This window comes from Bombina bombina, chromosome 4, assembly GCF_027579735.1.
Source record: "Bombina bombina isolate aBomBom1 chromosome 4, aBomBom1.pri, whole genome shotgun sequence".
Taxonomy (NCBI): Eukaryota; Metazoa; Chordata; class Amphibia; order Anura; family Bombinatoridae; genus Bombina; species Bombina bombina.
The window spans coordinates 123,680,785-123,694,200 of NC_069502.1; the positions used below are offsets into that span (position 1 = coordinate 123,680,785).

The window sequence follows — 13,416 nt, forward strand, 5'->3', positions numbered from 1 at the left end:
TTGAAACTTCCACCTATACTCCAAATTTGAATACTGCACTTTATATATTAAAAGATATGGAAACACTACACTTTAAGTCCCTGCTACATAGCTGGAACTTCTTTAAAACTCCTCCACGCACCAATACACAGTGGAAATTCCATTGGACCCTAGGGTTACAGGGATACAAACCGATCATGGCACACTACCAATATCTTTTGCAGTTCCCTACCCTGCAAAAAACACACAATGTTCTGGCATGGGAGAGAGACCTCGACAGAGTACTCGATACTGAGATATGGATGAGAGCCATTGCAGACACCAGACGGGCAATTCATTGCGTTACCCTTTTCGAATTATACTATAAATTGCTTACAAGATGGCATTGGGTCCCTAATAGGCTCCATAGATTCTCACCCGCTACCTCTGATAGATGCTGGAGAGGTTGTGGCCAAAGAGGAGATCATATCCACATTTGGTGGGGATGCCCAGAAATCCGCAAGCTGAGGTCCAAAGTCTTCAGTATTTTCAGACATCTATCCCTCCCAACCAACAAAGGTCTTAAACCTATCTACTACACCTAGATATCCGCAAACTCCCAAAGCCCAGAAAAACACCTCTTAATCTACCTTTTGATGTCCACTAAATTAGCTATCGCACGACACTGGAAACAACAGAACACCCCTACTATTGAAAATGTAAAAGAGATCCTATCCAACATTAGGACAATGGAGGAGGCTGTATACCTAAATAGAGGAATTATAGACCTACACACTGATGTTTGGGCCCCATGGGATGAGCTCCAACGGAATATGGCTAGTAGAATTTAATCACTAATATCTGCCTGCTACCCCTCTCCCATCCCTACCCTCCCCCTTCTTTCTTTCTTTTTCTCCTTTTTCTTTCCTAAAGCACTTCCTGTTGCGAAGACACAGGAAGCCTATATTGTTGTTGATACACACAATGGTTGTGCTGGTCTTTGTATTTTTGTGCCATATCTTGTACAGAGCTGTATACTTCAGCCCCGCTAGTCTCAAGCCGGACATTCCACCTTTATACTACCAAGAACTAAAGAGATGGACTAACTCAAGGATTGTCTGGAAGCTAGTTTTCAATACTTTTCTTCTTGTTTAGTATTTTCTCTTTGTTTTTTTTTCTTGTATATATTTAAAAACAAAAATCTTTCTGAGGTACAAGAAGTGTTGCTGATCCTTTATGGAGGAGAAGCGAGATTACCTATGTATGTAAGATGTTTTTCATCCAGCATGTCTGTTTACTATGTAAAATGAAAAGAAACACTTAAATATGTCTTACTTCTGTAACACTGTTTAGTGTAACCTCAATAAAAACGATTGTTAAAAAAAAAAGATATGAAAACAAGGCATCAGCAGAAATTAACCTCCAAGTGGAGGTGTGAGAGAACTGAAACCTTTTTATAGGCTGTTTCTGCATTACTCTGCAGCAGCTGCCTTACATGATGACGAGGATTGTTGCTCCAGACTGCCAAAATCCTTCTATAGTTCTGCTATACTGGTAAACAGAATTTTGTAACTGGGTACATCTTCTCATGCTTAAAGGGACACTAAACCCAATTTTTTTTTCATGATTCAGATAGAGCAGCAATTTTAAGCAGCTTTCTAATTTACTCCTATTATCAATTTTTCTTCGTTCTCTTGCGATCTTTATTTATAAAGCAGGAATGTGATGCATAGGAGCCGGCCTATTTTTCGTTGAGAACCTGGGGTATGCTTGCTTGTTGGTGGGTAAATGTAAGCCTCCAGTAAATAAGCGCTATCCATGGTGCTGAACCTAAAATGGGCTGGCTGCTAAGATTTACATTCCTGTTTTTAAAATTAAGATAGCAAGAGAACGAAGAAAGATTGATAATAGGAGTAAATTAGAAAGTTGATTAAAATTTCACGCTCTATCCGAATCATGAAAGAAAAAAATTGGGTTCAGTGTCCACTGGGCTGAGAATACAGGTGAAACTCGAAAAATTAGAATATCGTGCAAAAGTTAATTTATTTCACTAATGCAACTTAAAAGGTGAAACTAATATATGATATAGACTCATTACATGCAAAGCAATATAGTTCAAGCTGTGATTTGTCATAATTGTGATGATTATGGCTTACAGCTCATGAAAACCCCAAATCCACAATCTCAGAAAATTAGAATATTACATGCAATCAATAAAGGATTGTACATACCTAAAGAACAATATCGGACCTCTGAAAAGTATAAGCATGCATACTGTATGTACTCAGTACTTGGTTTGGGCCCCTTTTGCAGCAATTACTGCCTCGATGCAGCGTGGCATGGAAGCTATCAGCCTGTGGCACTGCTGAGGTGTTATGGAAGACCAGGATGCTTCAATAGCGGCCTTCAGCTCTTCTTCATTGTTCGGTCTCATGTTTTTCATCTTTCTCTTGGCAATGCCCCATAGATTCTCTATGGGGTTCAGGCCAGGTGAGTTTGCTGGCCAATCAAGCACAGTAATCCCACGGTCATTGAACCAGGTTTTGGTGCTTTTGGCAGTGTGGGCAGGTGCCAAGTCCTGCTGGAAAATTAATTCAGCATCCCCATAGAGCTCGTCTGCGGAAGGAAGAATGAAGTTCTCCAAAATCTCCTGGTAGACGGCTGCGTTAACCCTGGACTTAATGAAGCACAGTGGACCAACACCAGCAGATGACATGGCTCCCCAAATCAACACAGACTGTGGAAACTTCACACTGGACTTCAAGCATCTTGCAGTGTGTGGCTCTCCATTCTTCCTCCATACTCTGGGTCCTTGGTTTCCAAATGAGATGCAAAATTTGCTCTCATCAGAAAAGAGGACTTTGGACCACTGAGCAACAGACCAAGTCTGTTTTTCTTTAGCCCAGGTAAAACGCTTCTGATGTTGTTTGTTGTTCAGGAGTGGCTTGAGGAATACGACATTTGAAGTCCATGTCCAGGATCTGTCTGTGTGTGGTGGCTCTTGTGAAAGTCCCCAACACTTTTGAATGGCATTTTCCTGACAATCCTCTCCAGGCTGCGGTCATCCCTGCTGCTTGTGCACCTTTTTCTTCCACACTTTTCCCTTCCACATAACTTTCTATTAATGTGCTTTGATACAGCACTTTGGGAACATCCAACTTCTTTTGCAATTACCTTTTGAGGCTTTCCCTCCTTATGGAGGGTGTCAATGATGGTTTTTTGCACAACTGTCAGGTCAGCAGTCTTTCCCATGATTGTGATTCCTACTAAACCAGACTGAGAGACCATTTAAAGGCTCAGGAACCCTTTGTTATGGCTTAATTAACTGATTAGAGTGGGACACTTTGAGCCTAGAATATTGCACCTTTTACAATAATTTAATTTTCTGAGATTGTGGATTTGGGGTTTTCATGAGCTGTAAGCCATAATCATCACAATTATGACAAATCACGGCTTGAACTATCTTGCTTTGCATGCGATGAGTCTATCTCATATATTAGTTTCACCTTTTTTTTTTTTTGAAATATATGTTTTTATTGAATTTTTCAATTGGTTTAATACAGAAAAGAAAACAAATAATCTATTATCACAATACACTCCAACATTTGTAGGATAACAGCATTGGTATTACTTCCTCTTAGACTTTATATTAAACAAAAGAGAAAAAGGAGGAAAGGGAAATGAGAGAAAGAGAAGAAAAGAGATGCAGGTACATTTATGTAGTTTATATCTGTGCGATCCATTGTGTGATTATGTAAATCCTCTTTGACAATTAACTCCATCACCTGTTTAGTATGTTTGACCCATGACACTATTAGTTTCACCTTTTAAGTTGCATTAGTGAAATAAATTAACTTTTGCATGATATTCTAATTTTTCGAGTTTCACCTGTATACCTATATTGGTGATTTTTGTTTTTCCTCTACTCTGGAATTGAATATGTTCGAATCTGTTTATCCCTCTCCTACCTTTGTGTTTGCCACTTCATCACTGCATTGTGTCCCATAACATATTTTTTTTGTAGCTATTTTGTAATTTACAATATCATATTTGTAATTTACAACCCTTTTTAAGCTATACGTGTGTTTCAGTTATTTCACCCAACTATACATTTATGACCCATCCTTTGTGCTACAAAGTTGCCTACTGCCGTGTTACCATCCACACTTGAGGAATATGAATATTTGGTCATCTTAATTTCCACCAAGTCCACCTGCTTTGAACAAGCCCTACCATACAGATTCCATTTGGAAAACCAAGTGGGTTGTCATACAGTGCTGAAGAAAAGCTCAGAAACTTTTCCAGACTCTCCTTCCCATCTTCTTTCTACTAGATGAACATGAAAGACTGTAAAGGAATTCAAAAATGCCTGGGACATGCATAAAGCTATCCTAAGAAAAAAAGTAACATGTAATATGGGTAGACAACTATTCATGGTTCTGTGTGTGCTTAATTTCATTATGCCATGTAGAAAACTGAAGAAAACATAACCAGGGAACAAAGTCTACACTATTGTGGATCACCTTTAATGACTCTTCTCCTTTAGGACCTCTATCAAGCACTGGTCTAAACTTTATGTTGGATAACGTCATCTTTTAATAAACTTTATGGACTGCTAATATTTTGATTACTAAGTTTAACATATTTGGTTCTGTAGATTCTTCATGAAGAACCACCAACATACATAAGACCATTCATTAAGACAATTCAGTATTTGTCCTATGTTACTGCCTTCCTCCTGAACTGTATTGATTTCTTAATGAACACATTTTAACATACAAATGATCTGCTAGCTCTCTTGTAACCTGTGCTTTTAGATTCCATCTATTAGGTTATGTGCCGTTTTAATAGCCCACATCCTAATTTATTTGTCCTAGAACTGTATTCCATTGTTGGTTAGATTTGTAGAGTGGGGTTAGTATGTTGCAATCATGGATCTATTTGACATGACATGTATGTTGAATTACTCTTTTATACTACTTTTTTCTAATTTATGTGAAATATCTCAAGTAAAAAGGGGCGTCACGTAGAAGCCGTTCATTGCCATTGTTATGTAGAAGTCGTAGAATACATAGTTCATGTATTAGTTTTCAGTATGTGAATACATGTTTCTATGCTATGTTTATGTATTTGTGTTCATAAGGTATATGTACTCAGTGCAGTAGAATTTCATAATTAAAATGTACGTCATAAAAAGACAATGCAATAACACTCTGAATTTAAACTAAGCAGTAGATTTTTTTTTTTTCTATCAAAATGTATTTTTCCCTATTTGCTGGCCCCCTGTATCATATGACAGCCATCAGCCAATCACAGACTACTAGTATATGTTACCCTATGAACTTGTGCAGATGCTCAGTAGGAGCTGGAGCCTCAAAAAGTGTGTATATAAAAAGAATATGCATAATTTTATAATAGAAGGAAATTGGAAAGTCTCTTAAAACTGCATGTTCTTTCTGAATCATGTAAGTTTAATTTTGACTTTAGTGTCCCTTTAAGTATTATATTTGTTCTACATTTGTTTGTGAATATGCACCCCTTGTGAGTTGTTCTATGTTTGACCCTCTGTAATGCATTACATTCCTTAGTTGTGTTTAATAGCTATACCCTGTTATTCTTATTTAGTTGTAGAGCACCAACAGATTCTGTAGCACTAACATATAAGTATAGCTTTCTCAGTTTTCACTTTACTTAAAGGGATATGAAACTCAGCATGTGTCTCTCATGATTCAGATGCGATTTAAAAAACTTTTCTAATTTAGTTCTATCATCATTTTTTCTTCTTTCTCTTGGAATATTTTTTTGATAAGCAGGGCGTATGCTTCGGAGCCAGCCCATTTCTAGAGCACTATATGGCAGCAGTTCTGCAAGAATGTTATCCATTTGCAAGAGCACTAGATGGCAGCACTATTTCCTGCTATGTAGTGCGCCAGCTGCCTACCTAGGTATCTCTTCAACACATAATATCATGGGAAAGAAGCAAATTTGATAATATAAGTAAATTGGAAACTTTTTAAAATTGGTCTGTTCTGTCTGAATCACAAAAGAATATTTTTGGGTTTCATATATCCTTTAATAAAATATTGTTTTGTATAGCTAAAGTATTGAGCAGACTAGTAAACAATTAACCTTTTCCTGGATTGGTCAACTATAGATTGTCCGTCTCTCTAAACTAATCTTATTTTGCCTGTTTGTCTGATTTTCTATTTATAAATCTACAGTTCTATCTATTCACTCAAAGGGAACATAGCTTATTAGCTCTGAGACAATTGATAATCAAGTTAAAGGGACATAATACTTATATGCTAAATAATTTCAAAGTGATGCAGCATAACTTTAAAAAACTGACAAGAAAATATCACCTGAACATCTAACATGTAAAAAAGGAAGATATTTTACCTCAAAATATCTTCAGCTCACCAGAGTAAGTGCTGTGTAAACAGTTATTCTTCAGTTGCTATCCAGCTACAAGTTGTAAAAAAAACAAATAAAAAAAAAACATATCCAATCCGCATCAGCAGTGCTGAGGTAATGCTTTGCCTTTGCTGTGATCTCATGAGGATCTCATGAGATTTCATAGAACTTACATAAACTGAATAGGAAAATAACATGACTGTGCCTGCATAAGATGGATGCACATTCCCTTGAAAGTCCTGGGACAAGCATCCTGACTGGCTGCTTAAAGTCTCTTTAGAGATGTTCAGGTGATATTTTCTAGTCAGCTTTTTACAGCTATCTTGCATCAGTTTCAATTGCACCAACATTTGGGCATCATGTCCCTTTAATGCATGTGACAGCATTGTTGCACCTATTGATCAACACAAACTGGAATAGGCAACTTTATATATTGCATGTAGAAAAGCCAAAATAGGAAAGCAATTGACTGAGTCTAAATATGAGGGCATTTATTTCAGTTTAATATTCTTTTAAAATAACTGCTTTTTTTTTTTGAGGCAGCAGATTTTATTTTGCCTATTTTTGTTGGTTTCTGAACATTAAGACAATGCTTTAAAGAGTCAGAGATGATGAAGCTGTCTTGTATTAAATAGGAGTATGCAGATGCCTGAAGCCCACAAACAGTAAGTCTCTGTTGTCACTTGACTGCTTGGGCTTCCAGCATTATAAACGTAGATTTACGTTGTGCTGTGCAATGGGCTATGTACTGCATGACGTAGAGCTACGTCCATTTTGCCAAAGGGGTTAAGATTCAACTTTTAATAAAAATTTTAACTTATTTATAAAGGATTGTGGCTGCAGATAAGAACCATAAGGCTCATTAAATCTGCCTGTATTTCATTCTGTTATGTAAGCTTTAATTAAATAATTAACTCTTAGGTTAACCCTGTGCCTATGCTTTACAGTCTGTCCTTACAACTGCTATTGGAAATCTGTTCCATGAATCAACCACCCTTTCTGTAAAGAAGAGCTTCTACAAATTATTCCTGAAAAGGCCACCATCTAACTTGAGATCTTGTTCTGGTGTTGCTGTTTTTGAGGGGGGAAATCCTTTTAGCCTCCGCTTAAAGGGACAGTCTAGGCCAAAATAATAATAAATGATTCAGATAGAGCATGTAATTTTAAACAATTTTCCAATTTACTTTTATCACCAATTTTGCTTTGTTCTTTTGGTATTCTTAGTTGAAAGCTTAACCTAGGAGGTTCATATGCTAATTTCTTAGACCTTGAAGGCCACCTCTTTTCAGAATGCATTTTAACAGTTTTCCACCACTAGAGGATGTTAGTTCACGTATTTCATATAGATAACACTGTGCTCGTGCACGTGAAGTTATCTGGGAGCAGGCACTGATTGGCTAAACTGCAAGTCTGTCAAAAGAACTGAAATAAAGGGGCAGTTTGCAGAGGCTTAGATACAAGATAATCACAGAGGTTAAAAGTATATTATTATAACTGTGTTGGTTATGCAAAACTGGGGAATGGGTAATAAAGGGATTATCTATCTTTTAAAACAATAAAAATTCTGGTGTAGACTGTCCCTTTAACATCTTAATAATATACTTGCAGGATTCTATTACATCCCATGTCTCCTTCTATCCTCTATCTGTACATATTAAGGTCATGAATATGTACCATTAAGTAGTTTTCCTTTAAAAATATTTAGTTATTTATACTTTTGATGATATGGTCTCCAGAATCTACACAATATTCAAGATGAGGTCTGAAATAGAGATTTAGAAAGTGGCATAAACACTTCACTTTCTTTCATACAGGTGATGAGAGTCCATGATCCATTACTCCTGAGAATTACTCTTCTCTGCCACTAGGAGGAGGCAAATATTCCCAAACCCCAAGAACTCTATAAAACCCATACCACTTCACTGGTATACTAGTCTTGCCTGTCTTCACTGAAGGAAGGTGAATAATGACGATATGCATGTTATTCTTCAGTGAGAGGGATTCTCAGAATGATTTGAGTCCCATTTCCCCACAGAGTGCAGTGTTTGATGGAGAGTTGTATTGGGAGTATGGGTAGTGACATATTTTTTTACCTCATGGGAATTAGTCACAAGCCTTCCACAGATGTCGTGAGGACCCATCATTTGCCTCCTCCTGTTGGGTCTTGAATATATTCCTATTCCATTAACTTCTGCTGATATGTTTCAGCACTGGTTTGGCCATTTCCTGTTTTTTTCCAGTAGATGAGTGCCTATAGGTTTTGTTTCTTTTGGCTATCTCTTCTGGTAGAAGAGTTTCTGAGTTGTCTGCTCTTTCATTTGATCCTTCTTATCTTATTTTTCATCAGAATAAGGCAGCTTTGAGGACTAATTTTGACTTTTTACCAAAGGTTTTGTCTTTGAATTACATAAGTCCGGAAATTGTTGTCTCTTCTTTATGTCCTAATCCTAAGAGTTCTTAAGAGTGGCTTCTTCATAACTTGGATGTTGTAAGTACTGTGTAGATGTTACTAAGAATTTCAGAAAAACTTCTAGTATGTTTGTTCACTTTTTCGGTTCCAGGAAGAGGCACAAAGCTTCTGCCATTTCTTTGGCTTCTTGTTTGAAACTTATGATCCATAAGGCTTACTTAGAGGTGGGACAGCCTCCGCCTAAACAGATTACTTGCTTTTCTACCTCATCAGTTGCCACTTCTTTCTCAGCCTTATTTCTCATTACTCGTGGACTCCACTGCTTGGGTATTAGTTTGTGGACTCTCATTACCTGTATGAAAGAAAACATTATTTATGCTTACCTCATAAATGAATCTCTCTCATGGTAGTGAGAGTCCAAAGAGGCCCCACCCTCTCACCACTATGATGAAATTAATTAATCAGCTAAGCATTAATTATGGGGGGGAGGGTCTGTTGTTAATGCCTCTTCCTGTACAGCCAAACATCTTATTGGCCTTACCTGCTGAGTTACTGTTGTTCAACAACTTTCAAATAGTCTAAAACAGTATTATCTCTGTAACAAAAAAGAGAACAATTCCTCTCAATAAAAGCCAGCCAGTGCGTATTATAAGTAATACAAATGGCTCCCCATTTAAAGGATATATCAGGATGAGCACAAACCCCTAGTTTAGAACCTAACACCAGTGCAAATGAATAATGCTGGAGCCCAAAAATAAGATGCGTCTAAGCTCAGTAGCCTCACGTTTTCGTCCTCGCTGTCTGTGTACGTTGTCTTTTCCGGGTATGACGTAATCCAATAGGCATTGTATGCACTGGCTAATAGGGGGGCTGCTTCACTTTAGTGCCACTTCTCTGAATCCAAGGGGGTAAGTACCCGAAGTCAGGGTAATCCGAGTCCAGGGCAAGGAAAGGACTCCTCGTGGTCCATAAGGCAAAAATGAAGAAAGGAAAAGCCTTGGAACTGGAAAGTTAAAAAGTACTCCAATCTTTATTTAACATGATAGGCTAAAAATTGGCAATACAGGAAACATAAATCACAGGACTAAAAGATCCTACGTGTTTCGGCAAATGCCGTATTCATAGATCTCTCTATGAAAACGGGATTTGTCGAAACGCGTAGGATTTTTTAGTCCTGTGATTTATGTTTCCTGTATTGGCAATGTTTAGCCTATTGTGTTAAATAAAGTTTGGAGTACTTTTTAACTTTCCTGTTCCAAGGCTTCTCCTTTCTTCATTTTAGTATTATGTCTCTCTCTCTCTCTCTCTCTCAAAATTTCAGGTCCTAAGCTACTAGCCAGGGCAAAATGTTTTTTGCCACTAATTCCGCCCACACCCACTACCCCACTCCCTCTTTGCATATGTTCCTCTAACTCCACACTAACATCATTCTAACCTTTGAAGTCCCCACCTCCTGTTTCTCACCCTCCTACTTATCTAGATTGTAAGTTCCCACTGGAACAAGGCCCTCAATTCCCCCTGTATTTGTTTGTTAAACTTTGTCTGGTGTCTTTTATATTGTATTGTACTGTACTTTTATCTTTGTACCCATGGACAGCGCTGCTGAATCTCTTTGCACTTTATAAATAAAGAATAATAATAATATGTTTAGCCATTGTGAAACACCTTATTGTGTAGTCATTTTTAATGTTTGTTATTTTAAACCATAGTAAATTAAGTCCTTTTAATACAATTATTAAAAATATACATTTTCTGTCCATTTGGCAGAATATAGACAGCATTTATCTCCCTCTCACATGATGCAAAGTTGTGTAAACCAGGGCAGGTTCAATATAAGGCAGCAGGTACATGAAACAAATATGTTTATATATACTGTACTTTTGTTCAATATTCTGCTCAAGCCTTAAAGTCCCCTTCCAGTATCACTCATTGATGAATATGTTAAAACAGACATATGCAAACAATCTAGTTTAAAGAATCCTACCTTGTGTGGGTTTAGAACAATACTGTATTTTACACTATGTACTGCACATTGATTTCACTTTCATATTAACACTTAACTATCTTTTGTTTTCCTTTCCTTGTGTTCCTGGGTACATATACAAGTCATATGTCCTATCGTGAGGGAGCTATAATTAATTAACATACCGCATGTGATGAATATGAATATTTCTAATGCCACTTCCATGCGTAGTTATAGTGTCTGAATGCTTGACTTAAACATAATGACTAATTGCTTATGTTCCTTCCAACATGTGAGCACAACAGCAGACAGGAAGCTCAGTGTTAAACAGGCAAGACTGGCAGTTCAAATAGTATGGGATGTGCCAACTATAGCAATGATAATGAACCTTCATTGTCTGATTTTGCTGTTCTTGTCTTTTTTCTTCTTCTAAGAAATGATACACTATCTAAATACTTTTTCCTAAGTATATGGATTTTTTTTTATTAAGTTGACCTTATTTTCTGATCTTAAACAATTATTTACATTTTTGCCAATTTACCTGCTTATTAATTATATTAAAGGGACATAATACTCATATGCTAAATCACTTGAAACTGATGCAGTATAACTGTAAAGCTGACAGGAAAATATCACCTGAGCATCTCTATGTAAAAAAGGAAGATATTTTACCTCACAATCTCCTCAGCTCAGCAGAGTAAGTTCTGTGTAAAAAGTTATACTCAGCTGCTGCCCAGCTGCAGGTAAAAAAATATGAAATGAACTGCAGCCAATCAGCATCAGCAGTGCTGAGGTCATGAACTCTTTTACTGTGAGCTCATGAGATTTGACCTAACTCTCATGAGATTTCATAGTAAGCTTCCTTTACCTGATTGATGAAATAATATGAGAGTGCACGAGGCTCATCCCCTAAGATGTCCCAGGACAGACATACTAATATGCTGCTTAGAAATCCTTTACAATGGGATCATGGATGTGGCTACTGAGAAACTTTTGAGGTAAAATATCTTTCTTTTTTACATAGAGATGCTCAGGTGATATTTTCTAGTCAGCTTTTTACAGCTATACTGCATCAGTTTCAATTGTTTAAACATTTGGGTATTATGGCCCTTTAATAGATGGCATTATATGACAGTGTGGCAAAGTGATATTGATAAACATAATTACCTATACAATTATTTTGGCCATAACAGAGAAACAATAGCACCCCTTAAAAAAATAACCACTTTGTTAGAGAATTTAGCACGTTTTATCATAAGCTGACATGACAAAACTTTATAACACATAAAAAGATATTAAAGTCAAAATTAAACTTTCATGATTCAGATAGAGCATGCGATTTAAACAAATTTCAAGTTTACTTCTAATATATCATTTTGTTTTGTTGGTATCCTTTTTTGAACATCATACCTAAGTAGACTCAGGAAGAGCAATTCACTCCTGAGAGCCGATTGGTGGTGATTGCACATAAATGCCTCTTGTCGTTGGCTCACTTGATGTGTTCAGCGAGCTCTCAGTAGTACCAGCACCTTTAACAATGGATAACGTTAATTAAGCAAATTTGAATATTAATAAATTGGAAAGTTGTTTAAAATTGTATATTTTATCTATATCATGAAAAATAATGGATTTTGTGTTTTATTTCTCTCATGTTCTCATGAAAACACATGAGCCTTGCTCAGTGAGTGCACAGCCCTGTACCTGATGTTGTATGGAAGCTTCCCAGAAGTCTTAGGGTGACCCTCCCTTCTTGACGTTGTCAGTTGTGTGATAACTGTAGCTCTGCTCTTGTGTGAAGGGTTTATTGTTTTGTATGGATGAATAAAGATGCTGCTACGTGTAGGACCCTATAAAACAGAGTTGTAATTATTTGTTATTTGCTATGTGGTTGTGTCAGGGTCTACTCACTCTGATGTCCATACAGGTTTGCCCTTTGTTGGATTTCCTGCCTTTGGGTTTAATGGTGGTCCAGTCCTATTCCAATTGCATACTTGTAATGTCTTTTTAGGTTGTATGCTGTGCAGTTTTTACCAAAATAAATATTTTCCACAAAGACGCATAGAGCAGTATGAGTTAATTTTAGTTTTCTTCCTGCAGGGTGTGCTGATCTCCAGTCACTGGATACCATGCTACCAATGGAAAGGAAGAGGCAAGGTTACATTCATGAGTTGATCCAAACTGAAGAGCGGTACATGGATGACCTGCAGCTTGTGATAGAGGTGAGCTATACCTCCTCCAAAATATGGCATGAAGCTGTGTACCCATACAGACCGATGATGAAACTTGAGCTTTACTTCTTTAGTAAGGGAAATACATATTTAACCTCCTATTTACTGGAATATTGAAGAAAGCCCCAAATAGTATAGATTTTCTAAAGTTGTAATACTTTTTGTTAAAGGAATGCGAATAGCCAGTGTACCCAGCAAACATCATCTGCCCAGAGAGCTGGAGGTGGTTTGTATGACACATTACTGACTCAATATACACCACTGTTAGATTTCTGAGCAGTGGCGGTGTTGAAATTCAGATGCACTGAGCGTGCACAACATATGTACAACATTTAGCCACCAATCAGCAAGCGTAACCCAGGTGCTGAACCAAAAATGAACCTAAGCTTAAATTCTTGCTTTTCAAATAAAGATAGCAAGAGAACAAAGTACATTTTAAAATA

General features: G+C 37.0%; 1 protein-coding gene across 1 annotated transcript in view; it reads left to right on the forward strand.

The window, feature by feature from the left end:
* ITSN2 (intersectin 2) overlaps window positions 1-13,416 on the forward strand; it is a 337,021-nt gene that overhangs the window by 273,939 nt on the left and 49,666 nt on the right. Inside the window, exon 20 of the mRNA XM_053709622.1 lies at window positions 12,843-12,964. Coding sequence (XP_053565597.1) covers window positions 12,843-12,964 — 122 coding nt within the window. The remainder of the gene's footprint in view (window positions 1-12,842; window positions 12,965-13,416) is intronic.